The 12,170-nt window shown below is 42.8% G+C and overlaps 1 protein-coding gene across 2 annotated transcripts in view; it reads right to left on the reverse strand.

The window, feature by feature from the left end:
• The window catches only part of LOC138976007 (protein hobbit-like), a 138,413-nt gene that overhangs the window by 40,648 nt on the left and 85,595 nt on the right, over positions 1 to 12,170 (reverse strand). For both annotated transcript variants that reach the window (XM_070348798.1, XM_070348797.1), the window contains 14 exons: positions 11,784 to 11,872; positions 11,092 to 11,161; positions 9,709 to 9,810; positions 8,640 to 8,699; positions 7,482 to 7,572; positions 6,817 to 7,027; positions 6,163 to 6,335; positions 5,214 to 5,312; positions 3,929 to 4,195; positions 3,258 to 3,354; positions 2,796 to 2,889; positions 1,903 to 2,049; positions 1,351 to 1,442; positions 76 to 319 (listed from right to left, as the gene is read on the reverse strand). In XM_070348798.1, the coding sequence (XP_070204899.1) occupies positions 76 to 319; positions 1,351 to 1,442; positions 1,903 to 2,049; positions 2,796 to 2,889; positions 3,258 to 3,354; positions 3,929 to 4,195; positions 5,214 to 5,312; positions 6,163 to 6,335; positions 6,817 to 7,027; positions 7,482 to 7,572; positions 8,640 to 8,699; positions 9,709 to 9,810; positions 11,092 to 11,161; positions 11,784 to 11,872 (1,836 nt within the window). The remainder of the gene's footprint in view (positions 1 to 75; positions 320 to 1,350; positions 1,443 to 1,902; positions 2,050 to 2,795; positions 2,890 to 3,257; positions 3,355 to 3,928; positions 4,196 to 5,213; positions 5,313 to 6,162; positions 6,336 to 6,816; positions 7,028 to 7,481; positions 7,573 to 8,639; positions 8,700 to 9,708; positions 9,811 to 11,091; positions 11,162 to 11,783; positions 11,873 to 12,170) is intronic.

The following is a 12,170-nucleotide window of genomic DNA, read 5'->3' on the forward strand; positions in this document are numbered from 1 at the left end:
CTTGTGGCACATAGATCTTAAAATAGCACTTTGCCTCATTTGATTCAAATTCTGATGTGCAGCATACAGCCCTACCTCATTGTGACTGGCTTCCTGACACAGGTAAGTCTGTGTGGGCCCCAGGTGACAGGTCAGGTACTTTATGCTCCAGTCGGCCCCGGGGCGGTGAAGCAAGCCGTCCTCTATCGGGACCAAGGTCAGGCGGTTACACATGCGAAGCTGAAAGGAGTCGGCCACAAGCTCCGCCCCGTGCTTCTTGGCGTTCGACATCCAGTGGGAGATGACAAAGCGGTGAAAGTCCACCGACAGGCGGATTTTTCTGCAGGACAAAAAAAGGGTGAAAATCATCTACACTGGCACCCCCATTTTAAGACTCCCTCCTTTTTCAGACCTGATTTTCTCAGATTGTTAAAGGTCTTAAAAGGGGGTTCCACTGTACAACTAAATGAATTTTTAAGTAATCTAACTTTGTCATTAGTCTAGACTGGTACCTTTTTGAAAGGACAGACTTTCAAATAACCAAACGCTTATTCCACGTGTTGCTGGTCGACTTTGTTTTCCAAACGGATACAGTGGACCCCTCCCCCCCTCCCCCCTTCAAGACCCCCCATTTTAAAACCTCCCCCTTTTTAAGACCCCATCTTTTCCAATCTTCTGTTCATAACCAATGTCTGTAAGTTTACCTCCATTTTAATGCTCCCTACGTTGTTTGAAGACCTGATTTGCTTAGATGTTTTTAGGTCTTAAATGGGGGGCGGTTCTACTGTACTTTGACACAGTTTTAGAACAATGGAGCACTCCCTACGGGTGTAACCTGTCAGAGATGCCCCACACTGTAGGCGACACTGTACATTTCACAGTCCCACAGCAGCTTTCCATAAGATATCTCTCCACCCAAACCTTGCTCTTTTCACTGCTGTATAACCATCAGACCTGGGAACCCCTGTTTTGCTCTTGGAGTATATTTTCAACCAAACTTGGTGTATTTTCAGAAAAATGAGCGTACTCCACACTGCATTTGAACATCCATGATTTAAACATGCTTCACACGCGTCCGTCACACTGTTAATTAAGTTTACCAATACATCTAAAACAAATACTTCTTTCAATGTTTTCTGACAAAAACTGTAATCATGTGTCAAAGTACTGGATCGGCTTCAGGGTGCGCTTGTGAAGAAAAGCAGTCTAGGAATTTTTCTCGTCGTATTTTTTTCCACAGACCGTAGTGATCGTATTCTAGACAATCATGCGTACAAAATACAGCGAAATCGTATGGGTTCCCAGGTCTGAACCATCCAATGCCCCGGAAGATCTATCCATTGTTTCAGTTCTCCATTACCAGCAGTTTACCTGTAGTGTCTTGTGAGTTGAGGTTTGCGCGATGTGATAACTCCAAACAGGTTGCCACGTCTAACTGGCCGGGTGACGCTGAACATGCATTGCTGCAACCAACAACACATTGCACAATTATGTGGATGACTGATCGCTATCATTTTGTTCTTAGCACAAGTTATCAGAAGCACAGTGTGTATGCATATCATCTCTCAAATGACGCTCTTTTCATGAAGGGGTAACCAAATTTGTTCTCTTCTTCATCTTTGTCTCTGTCTGTGTCACTGTCTCTCCTCTCCCTCTTCCCTTTCTCTGAAGAGCTCAAGCTTTTCAGTTTTATAATCTATCAAAACTTAAGCCCAGCTGCGAAAGAATGCCTTTTCAAAACTACCCTAACCTCAAATTTTATTTAAACATTTTGTTAAAAGATGTGGAAAAAAACAAGAGACAGAAATAATTTAAAACAACTTTTTACATTGCCCTAAACAAAATATTTTGCTTCAATATCGTATCATAAGACACTACCACCACTATAAAAAATACAAGTGAGCATCATTTTGATTCACCAACCTTGATCTTCTCCAGAAATCGGAGGGAGCTGGCATAAAACTCAGGGCTTGATGGAATGTCGCTCGAGTTGGACGGCACCGGTTTGGTTTTCAGGCTCAAATCCAGGTTCAGGCTTTGAGAACGGAAGGCACGGAAGGAGTCATGTTCCTATAAAATCAGAAAAAACACCTCTAGTATTCAACAGAAGGTACAGGTAGAATAGGTGCGAATTGAAAAAAAAGTGGAAGACAAAAATGTTGAAAAGGAAATGAGAAAATGATAGGAAAAGCCTCCCAATCAGTTTTTTGTTAAAAGAAGAGGCATGACTATTTTCAATCTTTTCAAACGGACTCACGCATTGAAAGGAGTCAGGCAACACAATTAATGCAGTCTATTTTACACATTTTCTTCTTCTGCGTGAGGATGAACCTTAATTTCAATCCTGCCACATGGGCAGTCGTATGCCATCTTCAAGTAATGGTGTGCATCGTGTCAATGTGTATTGGCACCACTGGCTGCAGCCTGCTCTTACTCTGTGAGTGAGAATGGAATAATTATTTGGCATAGATAGAGCTTACCGAGGCTATGTAACATGACTTGCTTTCTGGCTCAGAAGAATCAATGATCATATTTTTTTTCCTGTTGGAATAGACAAATATGACTGTCGGGTTTGTATGTGTTGTGGGAAAGTGACCTTTTCCTGCAAAACCTCTGCCAAACATTGGAGAGGCCAATCACTAGCGAAGGGTGTGTCAAAAATATGTGGACGGGAGCACCTGTTTCCAACACACCCCTCGCTAGTGATTGGCCCCTCCAATATTTAACAGAGGTTTTGCAAGAAAAGGTCACTCTTCCACAACTAATACAAACCCGACGGAGTTATTTCCGGAAATCGTCTATTGCTTGTTACTGACCTCATGTGAGAAGTCGGGCACTTTGTCGGGTGCACAGGGCATGACGGAGTGGTGGTCATTGGGGTCTCCCAGACAGATCCACTGCAGGCCCACACTGCAACACAGAATGAGACGGATTAGACAAGCATCTCAGACATCTCAGTGCGGATAGTATAATATTACAGAAGACCCCTCCCAAAAGGTGACATGCGACTCATTCCGTGGTGGAGGGTCACATTTCATTCCTCTCGGAATCGTGGGAGAGACACTCGTTCTTTTCTTCTTCTTCTGTTGTTGTTGTTTATTTAATGGTTTGTTGCCCGTTTAAGCAAGATACACAGGATGTCAGCTGACGTCTACAGGCAGCGAAAAGCTTAACATGGATGTAAATAGGAGCTCGGGTATGGAGGATGGAGAATGGGTAGCGAAACTGAGAGAATTATAGGGAAGAGATAGTTTTGACTCCCATCCACAAAGTCTCACCAATATTTGAGGTTAGGAAGGTGCAGCAGTTTGCTCTCGTTGTATTTGGAAGCCGTCCGCACTGAAATGTCAAGGTCACCCTTCAGAACGAACTGACCTGAAACAAAATAAGAGCAATAAGCAGACAAATATAACAACTTTTATTACCTTGTTTTCCTCTGATTTTCTCCTCTGTAAAGTTATCTCCTTCTCAACCCTAACTCTAGTTGAAGTCTGAGTGTACGGTGAAGAAGTAGAAGAACAATTCCTCCTACATAAGACGTTATTGTCTCAGATAAAACAGGAAAAGAGAGTATGCAATGAGCTGACTCAGAAAAATTGATTCCAAACCAGACCCAACAATCAACCATGTGACTTGTAACTAACTGTTTTCTAAACAAGAAGTGCTCACTACTGCCTTCTTCGTGTGTACACACAAGCACAAGACCAAGTGCTCACAAAAAGATCCTCTAATCCATGTCAGAGCTCGGTGACTTATAATCCCCACAAAACTTAGTGTGCCTGCCTAAATGGCAGGGGAAAAATGAACATGCACGTAAAATCCCCCTCGTTCACAAAAATGAGTATGCCTGGGAGTTGCAGCCCATGAACGCAGAAGAAACCTGTAAAATTGTTTTCTAAGCTAGACTTGCTCACCACTGGGCTACGAACCTGCCCAAAATCATACACACCGTTGGTCCAGTCCATGACCAGGCCAGACCAGGTCCAGTCCATAAGCTCCGTGTTGTTGTATGGATCCAGCGAAGCGTGGTACAGCCAGCTCATGCGCGACACAGCCATGGTCAGTCGACCGTGAAGCAGCAGGCGCATCTTGTCCCAGAAGGGCAAAGGTCGGCTGGGGTCGACGGAGGGCTTGCTGATGAGGTCCGAGGCCAGGTTGTAGAGAGCCACTGCGGGCTCCCAGCAGACACCATAGGCCAGCGTTATCGATGTGATGTCTGCCCAAACCAGAGCAAAACAATGTTGGTTATCAAAATGTTTTCTCATTTTCTCTTCCACTACAGGTGCCTAACAGACGTAATAGGCCAGTGTTATCGATATGTCTGCCAAAGCCAGCTGAGCAAAACTGTTGGTCTTCTTCTTCTTCTGCGTTCGTGGGCTGAAACTCCCACGTACACTCGTGTTATTTGCACGAGTGGTATTTTACGTGTATGACCGTTTTTTACCCCGCCATTGAGGCAGCCATATGCCGTTTTCGGAGGAAGCATGCTGGGTATTTTCGTGTTTCTATAACCCACCGAACTCTGACATGGATTACAGGATCTTTTTCGTGCGCACTTGGTCTAGTGCTTGCGTGTACACACGGGGGTGTTCGGACACCGAGGAGAGTCTGCACACAAAGTTGACTCTGAGAAATAAATCTCTCGCCGAACGTGGGGACGAACTCACGCTGACAGCGGCCAACTGGATACAAATCCAGCGCGCTACCGACTGAGCTACATCCCCGCAAAACTGTTGGTTATCAAGAACATTTTCTCTTCCCCTCCAGGTCCCCAGCAGACACCGTAGGCTAGCGTTAACGATGTGATGTCTGGCAATGCGAAAGCAAAACAATGTTGGTTATCAAGAACATTTTCTAACTTCCTTTTCAACTTCTATTCTCTTTCACTGCAGGCTTCTAGCAGACACGATAGCATATGGGCCAGTGTTATGTCTGTAATATCTGTGTGGAGAAAAGTGAGACAACTAGTTTGATTAAGATGCATGTTATTCATGTGATGCTTGATTGAAGGAGTGACAGTTTTAAGCGTGGGCAGTTTCTAACTTCTGAATAGCAAGTGCACTGCAGACTCAAATAACTGACAAAATAGCCAAAGAGATAACAAAAAGAACAATACATGTACCATGAATGTTTAATGGGTACAGAAAAACTAAGCAGTAACACACAGGCAGACAAACACGAAGGCACAGACAGACAGACGAAAAACAGTAAGAAGTGTGAAATATAGCACCGACCACAGCTGAAGTCATGGAAGAATTTGAGAGCGGGCAGGTTCCTCTGTATCTCCATGTTTCCCCATGGAGCGTCCACCTCCACTGAACACTCCCGCTTGGCTGCACACACACCACTTCACACCATCAATTATTGCTCTAAATTTCTAGGATATCAAATATCAAGGTCAAAATACAGACCTGTACTAGTTGACATAACACAGAGTGAGACAGACAGACAGACAGACAGACAGACAGACAGACAGGCAGGCAGGCAGGGAGACAGACAGATGTGTGTGAAAGGTGGAACCCCCATCTCAAAAGGGAGGGAGTTTTGAATGGGAGGTAAAATTACAGAGGTTAATAACAGAAAAAAAAAGCAAGGTCTTAAAATTGAGAAGTCTTACATTGAAGGGTCTTAAAAGGGGGTTCCGCTATACACAAAATACATATAAATAGACACACACAGACAAACATAGAGATTTACACACAGACACACACATATTATATTATATCGCCTTAGGTACAAAAACATAAATAATCATCACCAAACTACTGCAAATAGGACCAAATTCACTCTCAGTCTGACTCTACCCTTTACCCACTATATGTGACCCTCCACCACGAAATGAGTCGCATGTCACCTCGCGCGGTTCTGCGCTAGGCTTAATATAAGTCCGGGGAGTGTCTGGTAACAGTGTGAGGGTCACCTTAGTCACAGGCTTATAACTCAAACAGTTTACACTCTTTTCTAAAACGGTTTTCACCACTGGATAGAGCATAAAAAACTCTTTAGAAAAATGTACAAATATGAAAATCATGCAAAGGTGACATGCGACTCATTCCGTGGTGGAGGGTCACATATGTCAGGATTCAAACCCCAAGTACTTCACTCGTCAAAAAGGGCTTGAAGGGTGGGTGGATAAAGGTTAGGGGTCAAGTAGGGGGTGGGGGTGTCACTGTACAACCATACCTCGCTTTGTCCCGTCCCTCTCTGCACCAATCAACCTGCCCCACACATGCATGTTGGCGATGTCGATCATGGGCTGGGGGAAATCTCGCAGCGACACCGACCAGTGCTTGACGCTGAAGTTGACCGAACGGCACCACAGGGTTGTGAACTCCATGTCTTCTGTGGGCGGAGGACTGAAAGAATTCCATAGTTTATATTCACCATTCTGTGCAGCCACCCATTAAGTGCAGTTTCAATTGCTTGGAACATTGTTGTTTTACTTTATCACGAGTCAGTCTATAGAAGTTAATAATATCAAAATCCAGGTACATCTCAATCTATCTATGCAAAACTGATATCCATTTATTTTTTCCAGTTTTATCACCAACTCTTATAAAATGCCAGAACAGTAATCTCCAGATGTTGTTTTTTCAAAATAAAACCTATTTTCCTTGGTCCAATACATTTTTCCATTGTAGTCATCTCACCTATCTTTTTGAAATACTTCAAATAAACCAATTCTTCCATGGTATTCATCTCACCTATCTTTGTCAATCTCCTTCAAGACCAATCTACTGTTCTAACTTCAAATAAACACATTTTTTCATTGTAGTCATCTCACCTATCTTTTTGAGATACTTCAAATAAACCATACTTCCACGGTAGTCATCTCACCTGTCTTTGTCAATCTCCTTCATGACGTTGATGACGTTCTCCCGGCCGTGGTAGGAAGTGTCGGCAATGGCAACGATCTCCAGATCCTCCATCAGCCAGGTCAGGAGCTGCGTCCTTAAGGCACCATTCCCGTACATCTGCTTGGACCGCTGGATGTAGATTTCTGAGCTCTTCTTGTACAGTGATGCGTACAGCTCTTCTCGCTTCCCCACTGCAACGAAGTGAACGGCACTTTTCTAGTTTTCTGATGAATTCAAAACACATTAGTTCAGCATTTAGGAGCTTCTACTTCTCACCTGTGTAAAACTGTAAAACTGTTATGTACTTGAACGAAAATTCTAAAATTGTAGAGCTGTAAGGTAGCCGCCATGCTTGTCCAATGGTTATCTTCATTACTGTCTGAATGATGATCAGATGGTTCACAGCTCAGAATAACAGTTTTGCTTAAAGCCTTTGGTACAAATGTTTGAGTCTGCTCTAAAAGAAAAATATAACTCTCAGAAGAATAGTCCATAAATAGAATGTGTAACAAACAGGAAGTTATCAGTCATTACCCAAATACTGCAAACTATCTTTCAAACATTTTTAAAATCAGCAATATGTAAATAGGTTTCTCATCTCTGAATAAGAAATTGTGTGGGAACACAGAGTCAAACAAGACACACCTGAAATGTTCTTGGTTTTTCCCAGTTGCTCCAGTTTGGCATCCATGACCTCCGTCCTTTTCTTGCTCTCCTGCACTTCGTCCTTCAGCAACTGTTCACAAAAACACATGCCCGATAACAATAACACAAGTCCCTACAATTAAACATCAAGTTACACTGTTGTCGGCAATGATAGGACACCCATGGAACAAAAAACATTCACAGCGTTATCTGTACGGAAAGCATACTCATTAGAGCAGACATAAGTGTCCTTAAAATGAAGATTTTCTTTCATGACACAGATACATACATACACATCTAACTCCATGTTCTGTTCATTATCTAATTACTATTTGTGTGTCGATCCACCATCCCTCCACTTGGTCACATAGCAAAATATCAACACGACTGCTTTGAATTGTGTTTGATGAATTAACTCCTTAAAAAGACACTAGTGGCATTTACAAAACTAATTAATACAAAACCTCCCACTATGCACAGACAGGACTAATGCTGTTCATTTTTCCTATGTTGCCAAGTAGAGGGTTGGTCTTATCCCATGTCTTTTTTCTTCTTCTTCTGCGTTCGTGGGCTGAAACTCCCACGTACACTCGTGTTTGGTTTTATTTTTACGTGTATGACCGTTTTTACCCCGCCATTAAGGCAGCCATACGCCGCTTTCGGAGGAAGCATGCTGGGTATTTTCGTGTTTCTATAACCCACCGAACTCTGACATGGAGTACAGGATCTTTTCCGTGCGCACTTGGTCTTGTGCTTGCGTGTACACACGAAGGGGGATAAGCCACTAGCGGGTCTGCACATAAGTTGACCTGGGAGATCGGAAAAATCTCCACTCTTAACCCACCAGGTGGCCGCAGGCCGGGATTCGAACCCTCGACCTTCCGATTAAGAGGCCGACGTCTTACCACCCCGCCACAGTGCCCGTCTTGTCCCATGTCAAAACCTGGCCAAATCTGAGATGGTGAACCAAACATGCTTACATGGGAAGTGTGCGCCTTCAACAGGCAAAGAAGGGAAAGGGAAAATTATCCTTCCTTTCCAGGCATCCTCTCATCAGAAAGGTCTCAAATCACAGGAACCACTTTACAATAACGTGCACTTTGAAACGATCCAAAGCTAAATTTACGAACACTGATATCAGCAAACCTCCAAACTTACCTCATAATTCAGCCCCACTTTCACTTCAAAAGGATCATCACACACTTCAATAGACAGCATCTATCAAGAGAAAAAAGTGCATGTAATATGTGACCCTCCACCACGGAATGAGTCGCATGTCACCTTTTCATGATTTTCATATTTTTTACATTTTCTGAAAGAGGATTTTATTCTCTATCTAGTGGTGAAAACCGTTTTAGAAAAGAGCGAACACTTTTTGAGTTATAAGCCTGTGACTATGGTGACCCTCACACTGTTACTAGTGACCCCCCGGGGCTTATATTTTGCCTAGCGCAGAACCGCGCGAGGTGACATGCGACTCATTTCATGGTGGAGGATCACATATAGTAATGGCTTAAAAAAAATAAAAATAAAAAGCAAAATGACGGATGAACTCTACTGAATAACACCAGAAGCAACAGAAGGCCTTAAGAAAGTCAACTAAAAAACATTGTGAAGACGGTCATCCATTCCGACTCATATCCACTGTAGCTTGGCTGGTAAGAAATTTTAAGCGTTCAAAAATGTTCTACAGATGCTTCACTGAGAGTACTGTAAAGCTTGGGCACTAATCATCCAAACTTGTGTGTATGTGTGTGTGTGTGTGTGTGTGTGTGTGTGTGTGTGTGTGTGTGTGTGTGTGTGTGTGTGTGTGTGTGTGTGTGTGTGTGTGTAGGTGCATGTGTGTGTGTGTCTGTGTGTGTGTGTCTGTGTGTGTGTAGGTGCATGTGTGTGTGTGTCTGTGTGTGTGTGTCTGTGTGTGTGTAGGTGCATGTGTGTGTGTGTGTGTCTGTGTGTGTGTGTCTGTGTAGGTGCATGTGTGTGTGTGTGTGTCTGTGTGTGTGTGTCTGTGTGTGTGTAGGTGCATGTGTGTGTGTGTGTGTGTGTGTGTGTGTGTGTGTGTGTGTGTGTGTGTGTGTGTGTGTGTGTGTGTGTGCGCCTGTCTGTGTGTGTGTAGGCGCATGCGTGCGTGCATGTGTGTGTGCGTGCATGTGTGTGCGTATGCGTGCATGTGTGTGTACTTGTGTGTGCCTAAAGGAGAAAGAATAGCTACAGTAAATGTACTAACCTTGATTTTGATCTTGAGATCAGCTGGCAGAGAGCTGTCAACAGTGAATGCTTTCTTCTTGATTTTGTGCACCATCTTGAGCCACTTCACTGTGTTCAGTGCCTGGTAACAATGCAGTGTGAAGATGGTCAGCACACACACACACAAAATAATGTGCTCCAACTCACAGACAAGCATGCAACTAGGCATACAAGCATACAACAAGACATGCACGAACAGACAGACAGACAGACAGACAGACACAGACAGACAGACAGACAGACAGACAGACAGACAGACAGACAGACAGACAGACACACACATGCACAGTCAAGCACCTTCATACACTTCAAATAAATATGATGATAATGATCATGCTCTCTTGAAAAGCGGTATAAGCTCAAAAGCATGAAGCCTGATTCTCTCTGAAACCACAGTCAAAATAAACATGAGAACTTAGTAAATGACTTACCGCAGTCAAAATAAACATGAGAACTCAGTAAATGATTTACCGCAGTCAAAATAAACATGAGAACTCAGTAAATGATTTACCGCAGTCAAAATAAACATGAGAACTCAGTAAATGATTTACCGCAGTCAAAATAAACATGAGAACTCAGTAAATGATTTACCGCAGTCAAAATCAACATGAGAACTCAGTAAATGATTTACCGCAGTCAAAATAAACATGAGAACTCAGTAAATGATTTACCGCAGTCAAAATAAACATAAGCACTGAGTGACTGCTTTATTTGTCTTTATTTCTAGCGGGAAGAAATTTGTCAATCAATCAATCAATATGAGGCTTATATCGCGCGTATTCCGTGGGTACAGTTCTAAGCGCAGGGATTTATTTTTATTTTGTTTAAATTTTTTATTTTATGCAATTCATATCGCGCAGGGATTTATTTATGCCGTGTGAGATGGAATCTTTTTTACACAATACATCACGCATTCACATCGGCCAGCAGATCGCAGCCATTTCGGCGCATATCCTACTTTTCACGGCCTATTATTCCAAGTCACACGGGTATTTTGGTGGACATTTTTATCTATGCCTATACAATTTTGCCAGGAAAGACCCTTTTGTCAATCGTGGGATCTTTAACGTGCACACCCCAATGTAGTGTACACGAAGGGACCTCGATTTTTCGTCTCATCCGAAAGACCAGCACTTAAACCCTCCACCTAGGTTAGGAAAGGGGGGAAAAAATTGCTAACGGCCTGACCCAGGGTCGAACTCGCAGCCTCTCGCTTCCGAGTGCAAGTGCGTTACCACTCGGCCACCCAGTCCATTTGTCAAACTGAATACAAGCTACTATATTTGACCAGTTGACCTTTTTCCACACAAATAGCTAGTAAACTGTGTTGGTTCTGCCATTTTTTTCACTACATATATCCTACCTCGTCATAGCAGGCGGCGAAGTTGTACTTGTATGGGAAGATAACATCAAAACTCTCACAGGAAACTCCCCTGGAAAGAAAAAAAGAAGTTACGCTGGCAAACTCAAACACAATTGGAACAGAAGTTATTCATATCATGTACCATTGAGTCTGCATGTTTGTAACAATTTTTTTTTTAAACAGCAACAACAAACCAAATAATAACAGCAAGTGTACAACTTCAATTGAAATCTGTACTCTATGGTATAACTGATTGCTGCTTTGTTATTTGCTTGCATGTCTATTTTCAGACTGGTGGTTTGGTTTTTGCATCATAAAACCTCTCCCGATCCTAAACATCCCTCTTTCTTTGTAAGAAATTAATAAATGTATTGTTAATTTAGTATTAAGCTACCATTCCTTTCAGTGATAACATCAGCATCAAAGAGAACAGCTTCTACATGAATACAGTTTGCTTCAACATTTACTTTTGCTCCAGATTGTCTTCAAACCTCTTTGCTGGTGAATTTACTGTTCACCGATCCTTTCTCCCCCACAATGTCCATAGAAAGAAGAGATTTCATTTACATGCTTGTAGAATCACACATCACGTTTTCTTATTTGTTCAAATCTTACATTTGTTGACAGTCAACACAGATACTGATTGTTTCATACACACAGATCACACATTGACAAAGAAGACCTGCACCCACCAGCCTCTGTTGACGGGCAGCGACAGTCCCTTGAAGGCTTCTCTCTCCAGCTGCAAGCTTGAGCACGGCAATGTCTCCAGCTGGAACCCCTGAGCACATAACAACACAGATGATTTGACACACACGTTTCATACAGGCTTTATAATAATACAATACAGTGGTCCCTCCGTATCGTCCGTCTAATCACATATTATATTGCTTTTTAAGAGCATGTGTATAAGCTTTGCTTGTTGTGCTCCATTAGTTAAATAGATTGTATGCGGCATTGTTATCTGTAATTTTCGGAACTGTTTAAACCAATGGCAGGTCCCTCTGATGAAAGGACACCCCCCAATACAGGACACTTCATGCTGTCCCTTTGTTTTCCCTCAACCAAAGAATCCCTCT

The sequence above is a fragment of the Littorina saxatilis genome, linkage group LG9, assembly GCF_037325665.1.
Source record: "Littorina saxatilis isolate snail1 linkage group LG9, US_GU_Lsax_2.0, whole genome shotgun sequence".
Lineage (NCBI taxonomy): Eukaryota > Metazoa > Mollusca > Gastropoda > Littorinimorpha > Littorinidae > Littorina > Littorina saxatilis.